The sequence below is a fragment of the Manis javanica genome, chromosome 8, assembly GCF_040802235.1.
Source record: "Manis javanica isolate MJ-LG chromosome 8, MJ_LKY, whole genome shotgun sequence".
NCBI lineage: Eukaryota > Metazoa > Chordata > Mammalia > Pholidota > Manidae > Manis > Manis javanica.
The window spans coordinates 93,192,649-93,205,051 of record NC_133163.1 but is presented as its reverse complement, the minus strand read 5'-3'; the positions used below and the strand labels follow the sequence as shown (position 1 = coordinate 93,205,051).

Below are 12,403 nucleotides of genomic sequence, written 5' to 3'. Positions count from 1 at the left end.
GATGAGGATTGTCACTTTATTCCTTAATTCTCATGTGTGTCTATAATTAGGGTCGTCGCGCTGTTAAATCAGGTGCTTTCGCGGCTTGCCAGGAAGCAAAGGAAGATATAAAGGTAACTTCCTGAATTGGAGACAGAAAATTTTAAAAGAAATGCATGATTAGAAGAGCCCAAGTAGAACCAGTATATTGTTGAAGTGCTTTAGCATCATAAGTAAAGTTAGGATTGGAGGATTTAGACCCCCAATGTTTGGAATTGCAAGGGTCATGTGGTTTCTTTTTTTGAAGAATAGACTATTTAGTTAAAACAAAGATTTTACAACTGTGTTTTTAAAAATATTCTTCCATTTGTAGAGTCATTCAGAAAATGTCTCTCAACATCCACTTCATGTAGAAGTATTACACTCTGAGGTTATGGCTCATCAGAAATTTGCTTTGCGTCTTGGTTCCTGGATGAATAAAATTATGAGCTATTCAAGTAAGCATATGGCCTATTTTTCTTATTTCTCATAAAATATTGTTGTTTTTTTTTATAAAAATCCATGAATTTTAAAATGTAATTGAGGATAAAATTCTAAAAAACCTTTTTTTTTGGTTTATACACTTTCATCAGTTCTCAGGATTGCATTTCAGGTGTCATAAATAATATTTCATTGGCTCTTGAATCGTTGATGTTGGCAGAATTATTCTTGACATGAAGTGTAGGAAGACTTAAGTTTATTTTTCACATTATTGTAGGAAACATACTTTGAGGAGAAATATGATAAAATAAAAATTAGGTGACTTCTTTTTTTGTAGGTGATTTTAGACAGATCTTTTGCCAAGCATGCCTTAGAGAAGAACCTGACTCTGAGAATCCCTGTCTCATAAGCAGGTTAATGCTTTGGGATGCAAAGCTTTATAAAGGTAGGTAGATCTTTGCTTATGCTGCTCACCATGAAGCAAAAGAAGATTATGACCTTAAATGAGAGCTGTGATCTCTTTTGTTTATTAAATCTGTGATCTTCATTGATAAGATGTTATACTTCAAAGTTAGGTTAACCAATCAATACATATTCATATGTTCTTCTGTGTTTAAACATAGGGATATTGTCTTTTTATTATAATGCTTTTTCGTTCAGTCAGGTCCAGAAAAAGAGTATATACAGTTGACCCTTGAGCAGTAGAGGGTTAGGGGCACCAACCGTCCACCCCCATGCAGTTGAAAATCTGTGAATAACTTCTGACTCCATAAAATCTTGACTACTAATGGCCTGCTGTTGACCAGAAGCTCTCCTAATAACATAACAGCTCACACATATTTTGTATGTTAATGTATATATACTCTACTCTTACAATAAAGTAAGCTAGAGAAAAGAAAATGTTTTTTCAAATTGTTGCAAATCTCCAAAAACATTTCCAATATATATTGAAAAAAAAATCCGTGTATAAGTGGACCCACACTGTTTGAAACTGTTGTTCAAGGGTCAAGTGTGTGGTATATTCATGTAATAGTGGCATTATTAAAGCTATGTTAATTTTTATTTTTAAAATATAAATGCAGAACAAAAAGTAAAAGGTGAGAGAGGCTAAAGGGGATTGAGAAGGGATGATACAGAGAGTAAGAGTAGTTTGAGTGAAGTAGAACACAAAGAAATGGAGAAGCAGAATGAAGTGAGATAAAGTGCTGAGAAGGGTACAGAAAAAGAGGGGAAAGGCAACATATGTATGTGTTTTAAATTCTAGCTATTAAATATTAATGTAACAAATGCTACTCATCTTTTAGTCCTTCAGGTCTATTAGCATATTTTGATCTGAATAATAATACTATTAGAAATAGTTTTGTAATATTCTGCCACTTCTAATAGCTGGAATGTTTTTTTTTTTTTGCCTTGGTGATACTCTCCCACTTCCCCCAAAAATGATCTATAGGTGCCCGTAAGATTCTTCATGAATTGATCTTCAGCAGTTTTTTTATGGAGATGGAATACAAAAAATTCTTTGCTATGGAATTTGTGAAGGTAATTGCTCTCTATAAATAGATAACCAATAAATAGAAATAAAAAACTATTTTTGTAAATGAAATAATAGAAACAAAAGGGGTAATTATGAGTCGAGAATATAATTTTATGATTCATTTCTTTGCCAAGGGCATTTAGTTTCACATTTGGTAGTAAGGAAACAGTAGTCTGGGAGAGGAGATAGGTGGGAAATGACCTGTTGTTTGCCTAGACAGAGCAGTAGGAAGTTATCACATTCACACATGTATCCATCCTTCATAATTATTTGCCTGTTAGTAAAATCATACCAAATGTGGAAATGACTAGTATAGCAAGGAAAAGAAACAGATATGCATGCTAAATGGAGGCAAGAATTAGATGGGCAAGAGTTATACTTAAACTGTTTGAGGCTAAAACATAAAGATAAACTTATAGCTTTTTAATCTTGTTTTATCAATCTATTGTATATCCCATACATTGTTGTATATAAATTCCGTCTATCTTCAAGTTATATATTGCTAGGTAATACAGAACAGGGACTTCTTTGAATCTTCTACTTTGTGTTATACAAAGGTATCCAATAAATACTTGTTGGTTTCTTCTGATTTTAAGTTGCAGGCAGTTCTGTAAAACTTAGGACAGAGGTAGGACCCAGAATGGAATTGGAAGCAGGGAGTGAAATAATGATTGTCAAAGACAAATGATGCTGTGGGGTAAGATTACCTGTACTCCCTGGATCTTAGAAGTAGATTGTTAAAAATAGCTAAGACATTTGGTTTCTTGAAAGGTGACAGCAACTCAACATGTCAACTCTCTTCTTCTAAAACTCTTTATAGAGACAGAATATTGAACCATATGTGTAATCTGAAATGAATTTGTCTTATTTATAGAAAATCAGTTCTCCCTACTTAGATTATTCTGTACACCATGGTTACCTCTTAAACTTTGTATTCATTCCAGTGGATAAAATTAAGCATGTTAGGTCGAGGATCTAATAATATGCTAGATATATGACTGGATGTATTATTACTATTTTTGTTCTCCCAATGTATCAGGGTTGATTTTCAGTTGGTATGCACCAGTATGGAGAAGAAATTATTTGCAGCCAGCATCCATTCTGTTTAAGACTTTGATTGGATCTGATCGGTTGGTTTTCTGGATCATATCAGTTTTTTAAATACTTTGAATATAGACCCTGCTCTATACCACTGTATAGGGCTACAGATTGCCCAGATTCTATTTAGGTAGAGGATACACTGTACTATTACAGCCCTTTGTGATTTTTTACCTGTGTTTGTGTTTTCTGGTTTTTTTTGTCATTCCATTTGAACTCTGCTAGATTGGGTAGCTGAATTCATATTCGGTCTTTTGTTTGTTATCCCCTTTCTGATACATTTTTGTTGACCATACTGTCTCCCTTAGATAGGAGTTATAATACTTGTCATCTTATACATAGATGCAAATTTGTAGCAGCTGTTAAAATTGGGATTTTAAAAGTTTTCTGTAGTCAATTACATTTGAATCTCTACATATTGTATCTTTCAGTATTATAAACAGCTGCAGAAAGAATATATCAGTGATGATCATGACAGAAGTATCTCTATAACTGCACTCTCAGTTCAGATGTTTACTGTCCCTACTCTGGTATGTATCATTTCTTTGCAGTCTTTCTAAGTAAAGTGTGTTTTGCTGCTTAAGAATTTTGCTTAGTGTTGAGTCAGATTTTTAAAATGCCACAATCACTGTTGGACTAATTCCATGTGGATAATTGAGTAAGACTTTAATGGTATGTGCATATGAATAACACTTTTGTGCTACCCAAGGACTAGGTAACTTGATTGAGAATGATGACACTACCTTTGTCCAGAAGTCCCTGCAGGTAAAGTCCAGAGCTGGCTTCTCAGCTTCTAGAGTAACTTACGAGCAGTATCTTCTCAATACCAAAACAATTTTGTTGCTATTCCTTTTTTCTTTAGTTGTTATTGGTGGGCCTGGAGGAGGGTGATAGATTAATATAAAACAAAGCAGGAGTAGAGTATGATTACCAAGCATTTGTATAAGATATGATGCTGCATAGGCCTGGGAGGAGAGTAGAGGATTCTGTTTCCTTTTGTTTTACTTCTTTTCCTGTTTCTTCTGAACCATTTGGTTAACTCTTCCTACTTTACCATTTCAAAGGTCAGAGAAAAGGATGAGGAAGAGACATGGAACTGAGAGTTAAGAGGAGGTGCCAGAATAGATAGTAATGTGATAGAAGTCATGAAAGGCACCTATATTTGTTCTACTGTTCCCCTTGTATGGTTATTGATACAGTTATATAGATAACCTGTGTAATGGGCTTGGGGTGTCCAGACAGGTGTTTTTTTAGTTACTGTAGAGTAGGGAATTTTTAGTTTTAGAAGATAACATCTCAGAAATTACTGTTCTGTGAGACTAAGGACTGTGTTATTGCTCAATAAATATTTATTAAAAATTGCCTACTGACCAACTAAATGAATGAATAAATTAAGTCCATATTATAATGAATCAATACTAAAGATAATATTCATGAAATATTCTGCAGGCTCGACATCTTATTGAAGAGCAGAATGTTATCTCTGTCATTACTGAAACTCTGCTGGAAGTTTTGCCTGAGTACTTGGACAGGAACAATAAATTCAACTTCCAGGGTTATAGCCAGGACAAATTGGGAAGAGTTTATGCAGTAATATGTGATCTAAAGTAAGTTGTTCGAGTCAAAAGGTGAGGGTACCTGTTAAATACAGCATGCTTATTTGTTTCATCTTATAGATAAACCTCTGATCCTTTTGGTTATCTAGGATGCTCTTTGTAATGATGCAAATACAAAGAACTGTTACTGTTTCTGGTCAATGAATGTTTTAAGTGAAGGCTTCTTACAGAGTTAAAACCAGGTTAACAATAAAGTACTGAGGACAAGCCTGTCACAGGAACACAGGGTCTCTTGGGGTCACTAAATGAATCTCCAAGAGTAGTTTTCCTACTCTTCTGGTGCTTACAACTTCTTTCCTATATCCTTGCCTAGATAGAGATATATCTAATGACAAGGAGAAGAGAAAATTAACATTTTAATTAGCATGCCTTCCACTCACTTCCATCCATGCACTTTGGTTCTGTCCCTCTTGTGTGGTCTCTCAGCATAGTTTCAGATGATCTTTCTGATGTGGGTTTCTTTTTATCTCCTTTATGGATATATAACTAAGTTATTGATACTCATCAGGGTTTAAGTTTTTTTCCCTGAAGAGACTAGAGATTTTCCTTTTAAACTAAAATTGGAATCACAGTAGTTCACATTTGGAATCATTGGACCTAAAGAAATAGAAATGGATGGTGAATATTATAAGAATTATGATATAACAACTATTCAATAAATCATAAACATTAAATATTCTTTTAAGAATATATTAAGACAAAATATATTTCATTTAGTTTGCTTTTTAAAATAAAGATCTCTGAGGTATATATGATTATTTCTATTCCCTATGGGAGAAAATCACTCTAATTTTGTCTAGTTCTTCTAGTGACCATGTTAGGGTATAGAGAGGTGGAAACAGGCTTCCAAACGAAGTTAGAAATAGTTTAGTCTATTTAAAAATTCTTTTGGCAGATTTCTGGAACTATGCATTAGATCCTTGATATTATTGAGGAAAATGCTTCCAGACCTTTTCAAATTCCTCAGTTTCCAAATGTGATTATGACATATATATCTTTCTTTAAAGTTCAGTAAGTTGTTCTGTTATATCTTTAGTACAAGTAGAAATGGTGGATGAATTCAGTAGTGAATCACCATTTAGTCAGTGTAATTCACAAATCGTACATAAATTACATGGTATGCAAGACAAACCTGCAAGCAAAAAATACACAAAACTCCAAATGGGAGTACTTAAAGTTATCAGTGTATTCACCAGGAAAAAATCTCTTTACTATCGCTCTCATTTCTGTCAAGTATTCTTGTAACTGAGTTATTTTTATATTCAGAGAAGTGCTACATAATAGCATATTATTTTATCATATTTTATTGTATATTCTGGATCTCTGACTATAGTTGTTCTCTATAGTGAATAATATAGATACTTACCAATATATATGGTAAAACTTTAGGGTCCCTGGTTTGGAAAGTAACTTTAAAGTTTTCCTACTCTTCTGGTGCTTACAACTTCTTTCCTATATCCTTGCCTAGATAGAGATATATCTAATGACAAGGAGAAGAGAAAATTAACATATTTTAAGTATCTGTCCAGCAAGTACTGTACTTGGCTTCTCATGTAATTCACTCTCACAAGGGTCCTGTGTTCTTTTCTAGTAACTGTGTGTATGCTAAGGAGCTTTACTTATTCTACCTCATTTATTCTTGCAGCATTCTCATAGTGTAGGTGATATCTTGTAAATTATAATTATTTGCCTGAGGTCACAAAGCTAGGAACTGGCAGAACTTCTATTTGAACCTAGACTATTTTTCTGTAATGCTCATGTTCTTTTCACTACATTATGCAGCCTCACAGAACACATAAACAAGAGTAAAACCTCTGAAACCTGGCCTAAATCACCAATCAGATATACCCTTCATTTAACAAATAATTATTGAGCTCCATTTCCTCAGTCTCTCCTTGTAGAAATTTCACAGGCGTATCTTAGTATGTCCCTCATTACTTACTTGTTAACCACTACTTCCTGAAACCCTGCTTTTAAGTTAGTTAGAAATAACCACAAATACTTAATATCTTATAATTTTTTCCAAAATAAAAAAAGTCTAAATTTTTCCATTATCTGTAGGTTTTCATAGTCTTGCCTTATATGCTGCTTACCTGACTCACCCTCAGCATGAAACAAGTTTGTTGGTACTGGTCAAAGATCTGTTCAGCCATCCTCAGGACATTTTCATTCCCTCCAAGCATTGCATTCTAACCTTTGCATAGCCCCTTACATCTGTGAGAGGATCTCTTATTTTATACTAATCTCTGTCTTTTTGTAGCTTTCATTCTGTGATTCTGGTTCTCCCTTTGTCCATTTAGAACAACCTCAATTCTCATTAAATTCAAAAAGATGTTTAAAGATAGCAGGCATATTTACGAAGCCTTCACTCGGTTAAGTGCATCAGTTTCCTGAAGTCTACCCATTTCATATTTAAAATTCCTTCCGAAGCATTGTCCTTCCCTACTGAATCTGTTTGAGTTGAATGTATACCACTTAGGTATATGCCAAGAAATTAACACAGTAGTCTGAGGTCTGGCTAGTAGAACTAAGTGATTATTACCTCCCTTAATCTAAGTAATATACCTCTATTAATTTAGTTTCATTTCTCACTCACTCTATGAAAGGTGTCTGTTGGAATTTTTTGTTTCTCAGTTGCTAATTCAATGTGGAAATGAAACTTAGAAAGGAGATACAGTTGAACCTTGGTTCTATTAAGTGAATATTATCTTTCCATTACTCTAGCCTGTTCTTCCTATTCTGAAAGTATTGCAGGCTCACCAACCAAATCACCCCTTACTCACCTACCCTGTCCTTGCTTTTACCCTTCTCCTACTGCTTTTGTCACCCATTTTTATCTTTCCTTTCTTTCTTCCTTTTCTTTCCTTTCCTTTCTTCCTATCTCTTACATCTTTACTTGTTAGGTCTGCTTCAGAGGTCAGACATGAACTATGTGAAGTCCCTAGAAACTAGAAATGTAAACTCTCTTCCCTAGATCAGTGCTTCTCAAGTTTTAATATGACTGCAAATCATTTGGGGAGCTTGTGAAAATGTATGATTATTCAGTAGGTATGACTAGAATCTAAGGTTCTGCATTTCTAAAAAGTACTCAGGCAGTACTGATACTTCTGGTCTGTGTACCATCCTTTGAGTAGCAGTGCTCTGGAAAACAACCAAACATTGATGCCATTTGTTCATTGTGACAGCTTTTAAAACCTTTGTCTTTTTTACCTTTACTTTAAAAGACAGATTTAGAAGGTAATTAGTGTGTTTAAAGTTACTTCTTTGATAAGGTCCTGATTACTGTATTTTTAAGGTACTTTCAATATATTGATAAATATCTAAACAAAGGGAAAAACTAAACCATAATGCCTACTATCATTACAAATAAAAAAATATTTTTCCCTATCTTTTTTGCATTTTCTTTTATGTTTCTACATTACTTCCTTTGTACCTTTTTTTAGTGCTTACTATTGGGTTATAGTGCCTGGCAAATGTATTTGTTTCCTCACCTTATACTTTGAACCTCAGGGGCAGGGTATCTTATTCATGTTTATGTTCCCAATACTGGTATATAACAGGAATTGATATGGATTGACTAAGTACAAAATAATTTTAGTAATTTTTAATGATTTCTTCCTGGAGTAATTTCATGATAAACATTGTTCCCATTGGACATGAAACCAGTTATTGTCTTTATAGCCAAAGGAAATACTGGTTTTGTAAATCATAGGCTAAAGTGGGTCTGTTTATCGTTTGGAACAAATAAATCCTGATGTGCAAACCAAGATGATATAGGTGTTCACATCCTTCTGCTGGTTTCTGGGTTAAGAAAACCTGGAAGTAGGGGACTTCTCTCAAATCTCATGATTCACCCCTCCACACACACACACACACACACACACACACACACACACACACACACACACATATAGGACACTAGTATATTTATTGCATTGAAATCAGGTAACAGGAATGAGTAGCTCTGGAGAACCATTACAGAATGTTCACAAACATCTGCAAGTCTGTTTGCACACTGAGTGGCAACAACAGAGGTGTTGAATCCTTTTAGACCAACTACTGTATGTTCTGTAGATTTTCTAAAATTCTCATGATTGCATGTCTCTGTGGTGAAAGTGTAGAATTTTAATGCACAATAAATACTTCATAGTTTACAGAATATTCTGAAATAATTTCCACCAACAACATACATCCTGAGCATGCAGTCTTTTTTTCCTTTTTTTCAGTTGTTTTCTTTTTATTTATTTATTATTTATTTACTTATTTTTATTAAGAAATTATTGATATACATTCTTAGGAAGGTTTCACATGAAAAAACAATGTGGTTACTACATTCACCCATTTTATTGTGTCACTCCCATACCCCATTGCAGTCACTGCCCAAAATAATAGCAAGATGCCACAGAGTTACTTACTATTTGTCTTCACTGTGCTACACCATGATCCCCCCTACACCATGTGTGCCAATCATAATACGCCGCAATCCCCTTCTCCCTTCCTTCCCACCCACCCCTCCCCACCCCTCCCCTTGGCAACCGCTAGTCCCTTCTTGGAGTGTGTGAGTCTCTTGCTGTTTTGTTCCTCCAGTTTTGCTTTGTTGTTATACTCCACAAATGAGGAAAATCATTTGGTACCTGTCTTTCTCCACCTGGCTTATTTCACTGAGCATAATATCTTCCAACTCCATCCATGTTGTTGCAAATGGTAGGATTTCTTTCTTTCTTATGGCTGAATAGTATTCCATTGTGTATATGTACTACATCTTCTTTATGCATACATCTACTGACAGACACTTAGGTTGCTTCCCTATCTTGGCTATTGTAAATAGTGCTGCAGTAAACATAAGGGTGCATATGTCTTTTTGAATCTGAGAAATTATATTATTTGGGTAAATTCCTAGGAGTGGAATTCCTGGGTCAAATGGTCTTTCTATTTTAGTTTTTTGCGGAACCTCCATACTGCTTTCCACAATGGTTGAACTAGCTTACATTCCCACCAGCAGTGTAAGAGGGTTCCCCTTTCTCCACATCCTCGTCAGCATTTGTAGTTCTTAGTCTTTTCAATACTGGCTATTCTAACTGCTGTGAGGTGATATCTCACTATGGTTTTTATTTGCATTTCCCCTAAAATTAGTGATGTGGAACATCTTTTCATGTGCCTATTGGCCATCTGAATTTCTTCTTTGGAGAAGTGTCTGTTCATATCCTCCACCCATTTGTTAATTGGGTTATTTGCTTTTTGGGTGTTGAGGTGTGTGAGTTGTTTATATATTTTGGATGTTAACCCCTGTCGGATATGTCATTTACAAATATATTCTTCCATACTGTAGGATGCCTTTTTGTTCTGTTGATGGTGTCCTTTGCTGTACAGAAGCATTTTAGTTTGATGTACTCCATGTGTTCATTTTTGCTTTTATTTCCTGAGCCTGTGAGATTTCTTCGTGAAATTACTCATGTTTATATTCAGGAGAGTTTTGCCTATGTTTTTTCCTAAGAGTTTTATGGTTTCATGACTTACATTCAGGTCTTTGATCCATTTTGAATTTACTTTTATGTATGGAGTTAGACAGTAATCCAGTTTCATTCTCTTACACGTAGCTGTCCAGTTTTGCCAGCACCAGCTGTTGAAGAGGCTGTCATTTCCCCATTGTATATCCATGGTTCCTTTATCGTATATTAATTGACCACATATACTTGGGTTTATATCTGGGCTTCCTTTTCTGTTCCACTGGTCTATGGGTCTGTTCTTGTGCCAGTACCAAATTTTCTTGATTACTGTGGCTTTGTAGTACAGCTTGAAGTTGGGAAGTGAGATCCCCCTGCTTCTGAGGATTGCTTTGGCTATTCGTGGTCTTCTGTGGTTTCAGATAAATTTTAAAACTATTTGTTCCAGTTTGTTGAAGAATGCTCTCAGTATTTTGATAGGGAGCGATTGCATTGAATCTGTACATTGCTTTAGGCAGGATGGACAATATTAATTCTTCCTATACATGAGCACAGAATGTGTTTCCATTTATTGGTATTTTCTTTAATTTCTCTCATGAGTGTCTTGTAGTTTTCAGAGTATAGGTGTTTCACTTCCTTGGTTAGGTTTATTCCTAGGTATTTTATTCTTTTTGATGCAGTTGTGAATGGAATTGTGTTCCTGATTTCTCTTTCTGCTAGTTCATCATTAATGTATAGGAATGCAACAGATTTCTGTGTATTAACTTTGTATCTTGCAACTTTGCTGAATTCAGATATTAGATCTGGTAGTTTTGGAGTGGATTCTTCAGGGTATTTTATGTACAATGTCACGTCATCTGCAAACAGTGACAGTTTAACTTCTTCTTTAGTAGTCTGGATGCCTTTTATTTCTTTTGTCTTATCTGATTGCCGTGGTGAGTTCCTCCAGAACTATGTTCAATAAAAGTAGGGAGAGTGGACATTCTTGTCTTGTTCCTGATCTTAGGGAGAAAGCTTTCAGCTTCTCGCTGTTAAGTATGATGTTGGCTGTGGGCTTGTCATATATGATGTTTATTATGTTGAGGTACTTGCCCTCTCTACCCATTTTGTTGAGAGTTTTTATCATGAATCAATGTTGAATTTTTTTGAATGCTTTTTCAGCATCTATGGAACTGATCATGTGGTTTTTGTCCTTTTGGTGATGTGGTGGATGATGTTGATGTATTTTCGAATATTGTACCATCCTTGCATCCCTGGAATAAATCCTACTTGATCACGGTGGATGGTCTTTTTGATGTATTTTTGAATTCACTTTGCTAATATTTTGTTGAATATTTTTGCATCTATGTTCATCAGGGATATTGGTCTGTAGTTTTCTTTTTTTGTGGTTTCTTTGCCTGGTTTTGGTATTAGGGTGATGCCAGCCTCATAGAATGAGTTTGGAAGTATTCCCTCCTCTTCTACTTTTTGGAAAACTTTAATGAGAATGGGTATTAAGTCTTCACTAAATGTTTGATAAAATTCAGCGGTGAATTTTGGTCCAGGGGTTTTGTTCTTGGGTAGTTTTTTGATTACCAATTCAATTTTGTTGCTGGTAATTGGTCTGTTCAGATTTTCTGTTTCTTTCTGGGTCAGCCTTGGAAGGTTGTGTTTTTCTAGAAAGTGGTCTATTTCTTCTAGGTTATCCACTTTGTTAGCATGTAATTTTTCATAGTATTCTCTAATAATTCTTTGTATTTCTGTGGTGTCCGTAGTGTTTCTTCCTTTCTCATTTTTGATTCTGTTTATGTGTGTAGACTCTTTTTTTCTTGATAAGTCTGGCTAGGGGTTTATCTATTTTGTTTATTTTCTCAAAGAACCAGTTCCTGCTTTCATTGATTCTTTGTATTGTTTTATTCTTCTTGATCTAATTTATTTGTGCTGTAATCTTTATTATGTCCCTTCTTTTACTGACTTTGGGCCTCATTTGTTCTTCTTTTTCTAGTTTTGTTAATTGTGAGTTTCGACTGTTCATATGGAATTATTCTTCTTTCCTGAGGTATGCCTGTATTGCAATATACTTACCTCTTAACACAGCCTTTGCTATGGCCCACAGATTTTGCGGTGTTAAATTATTGTTGTCGGTTGTCTCTATATATTACTTGATCTCTGTTTTTATTTGATCATTGATCCATTGGTTATTTAGGAGCATGTTGTTAAGCCTCTATGTGTTTGTGGACTTTTTCATTTTCTTTGCATAATTTATTTCTAGT

General features: G+C 34.7%; 1 protein-coding gene across 1 annotated transcript in view; it reads left to right on the top strand.

Moving 5' to 3' along the window:
- The window catches only part of UBR1 (ubiquitin protein ligase E3 component n-recognin 1), a 204,117-nt gene that overhangs the window by 93,806 nt on the left and 97,908 nt on the right, over positions 1–12,403 (top strand). Inside the window, exons 7-12 of the mRNA XM_037018909.2 lie at positions 51–113; positions 353–476; positions 797–904; positions 1,910–1,998; positions 3,523–3,621; positions 4,541–4,698. Coding sequence (XP_036874804.2) covers positions 51–113; positions 353–476; positions 797–904; positions 1,910–1,998; positions 3,523–3,621; positions 4,541–4,698 — 641 coding nt within the window. The remainder of the gene's footprint in view (positions 1–50; positions 114–352; positions 477–796; positions 905–1,909; positions 1,999–3,522; positions 3,622–4,540; positions 4,699–12,403) is intronic.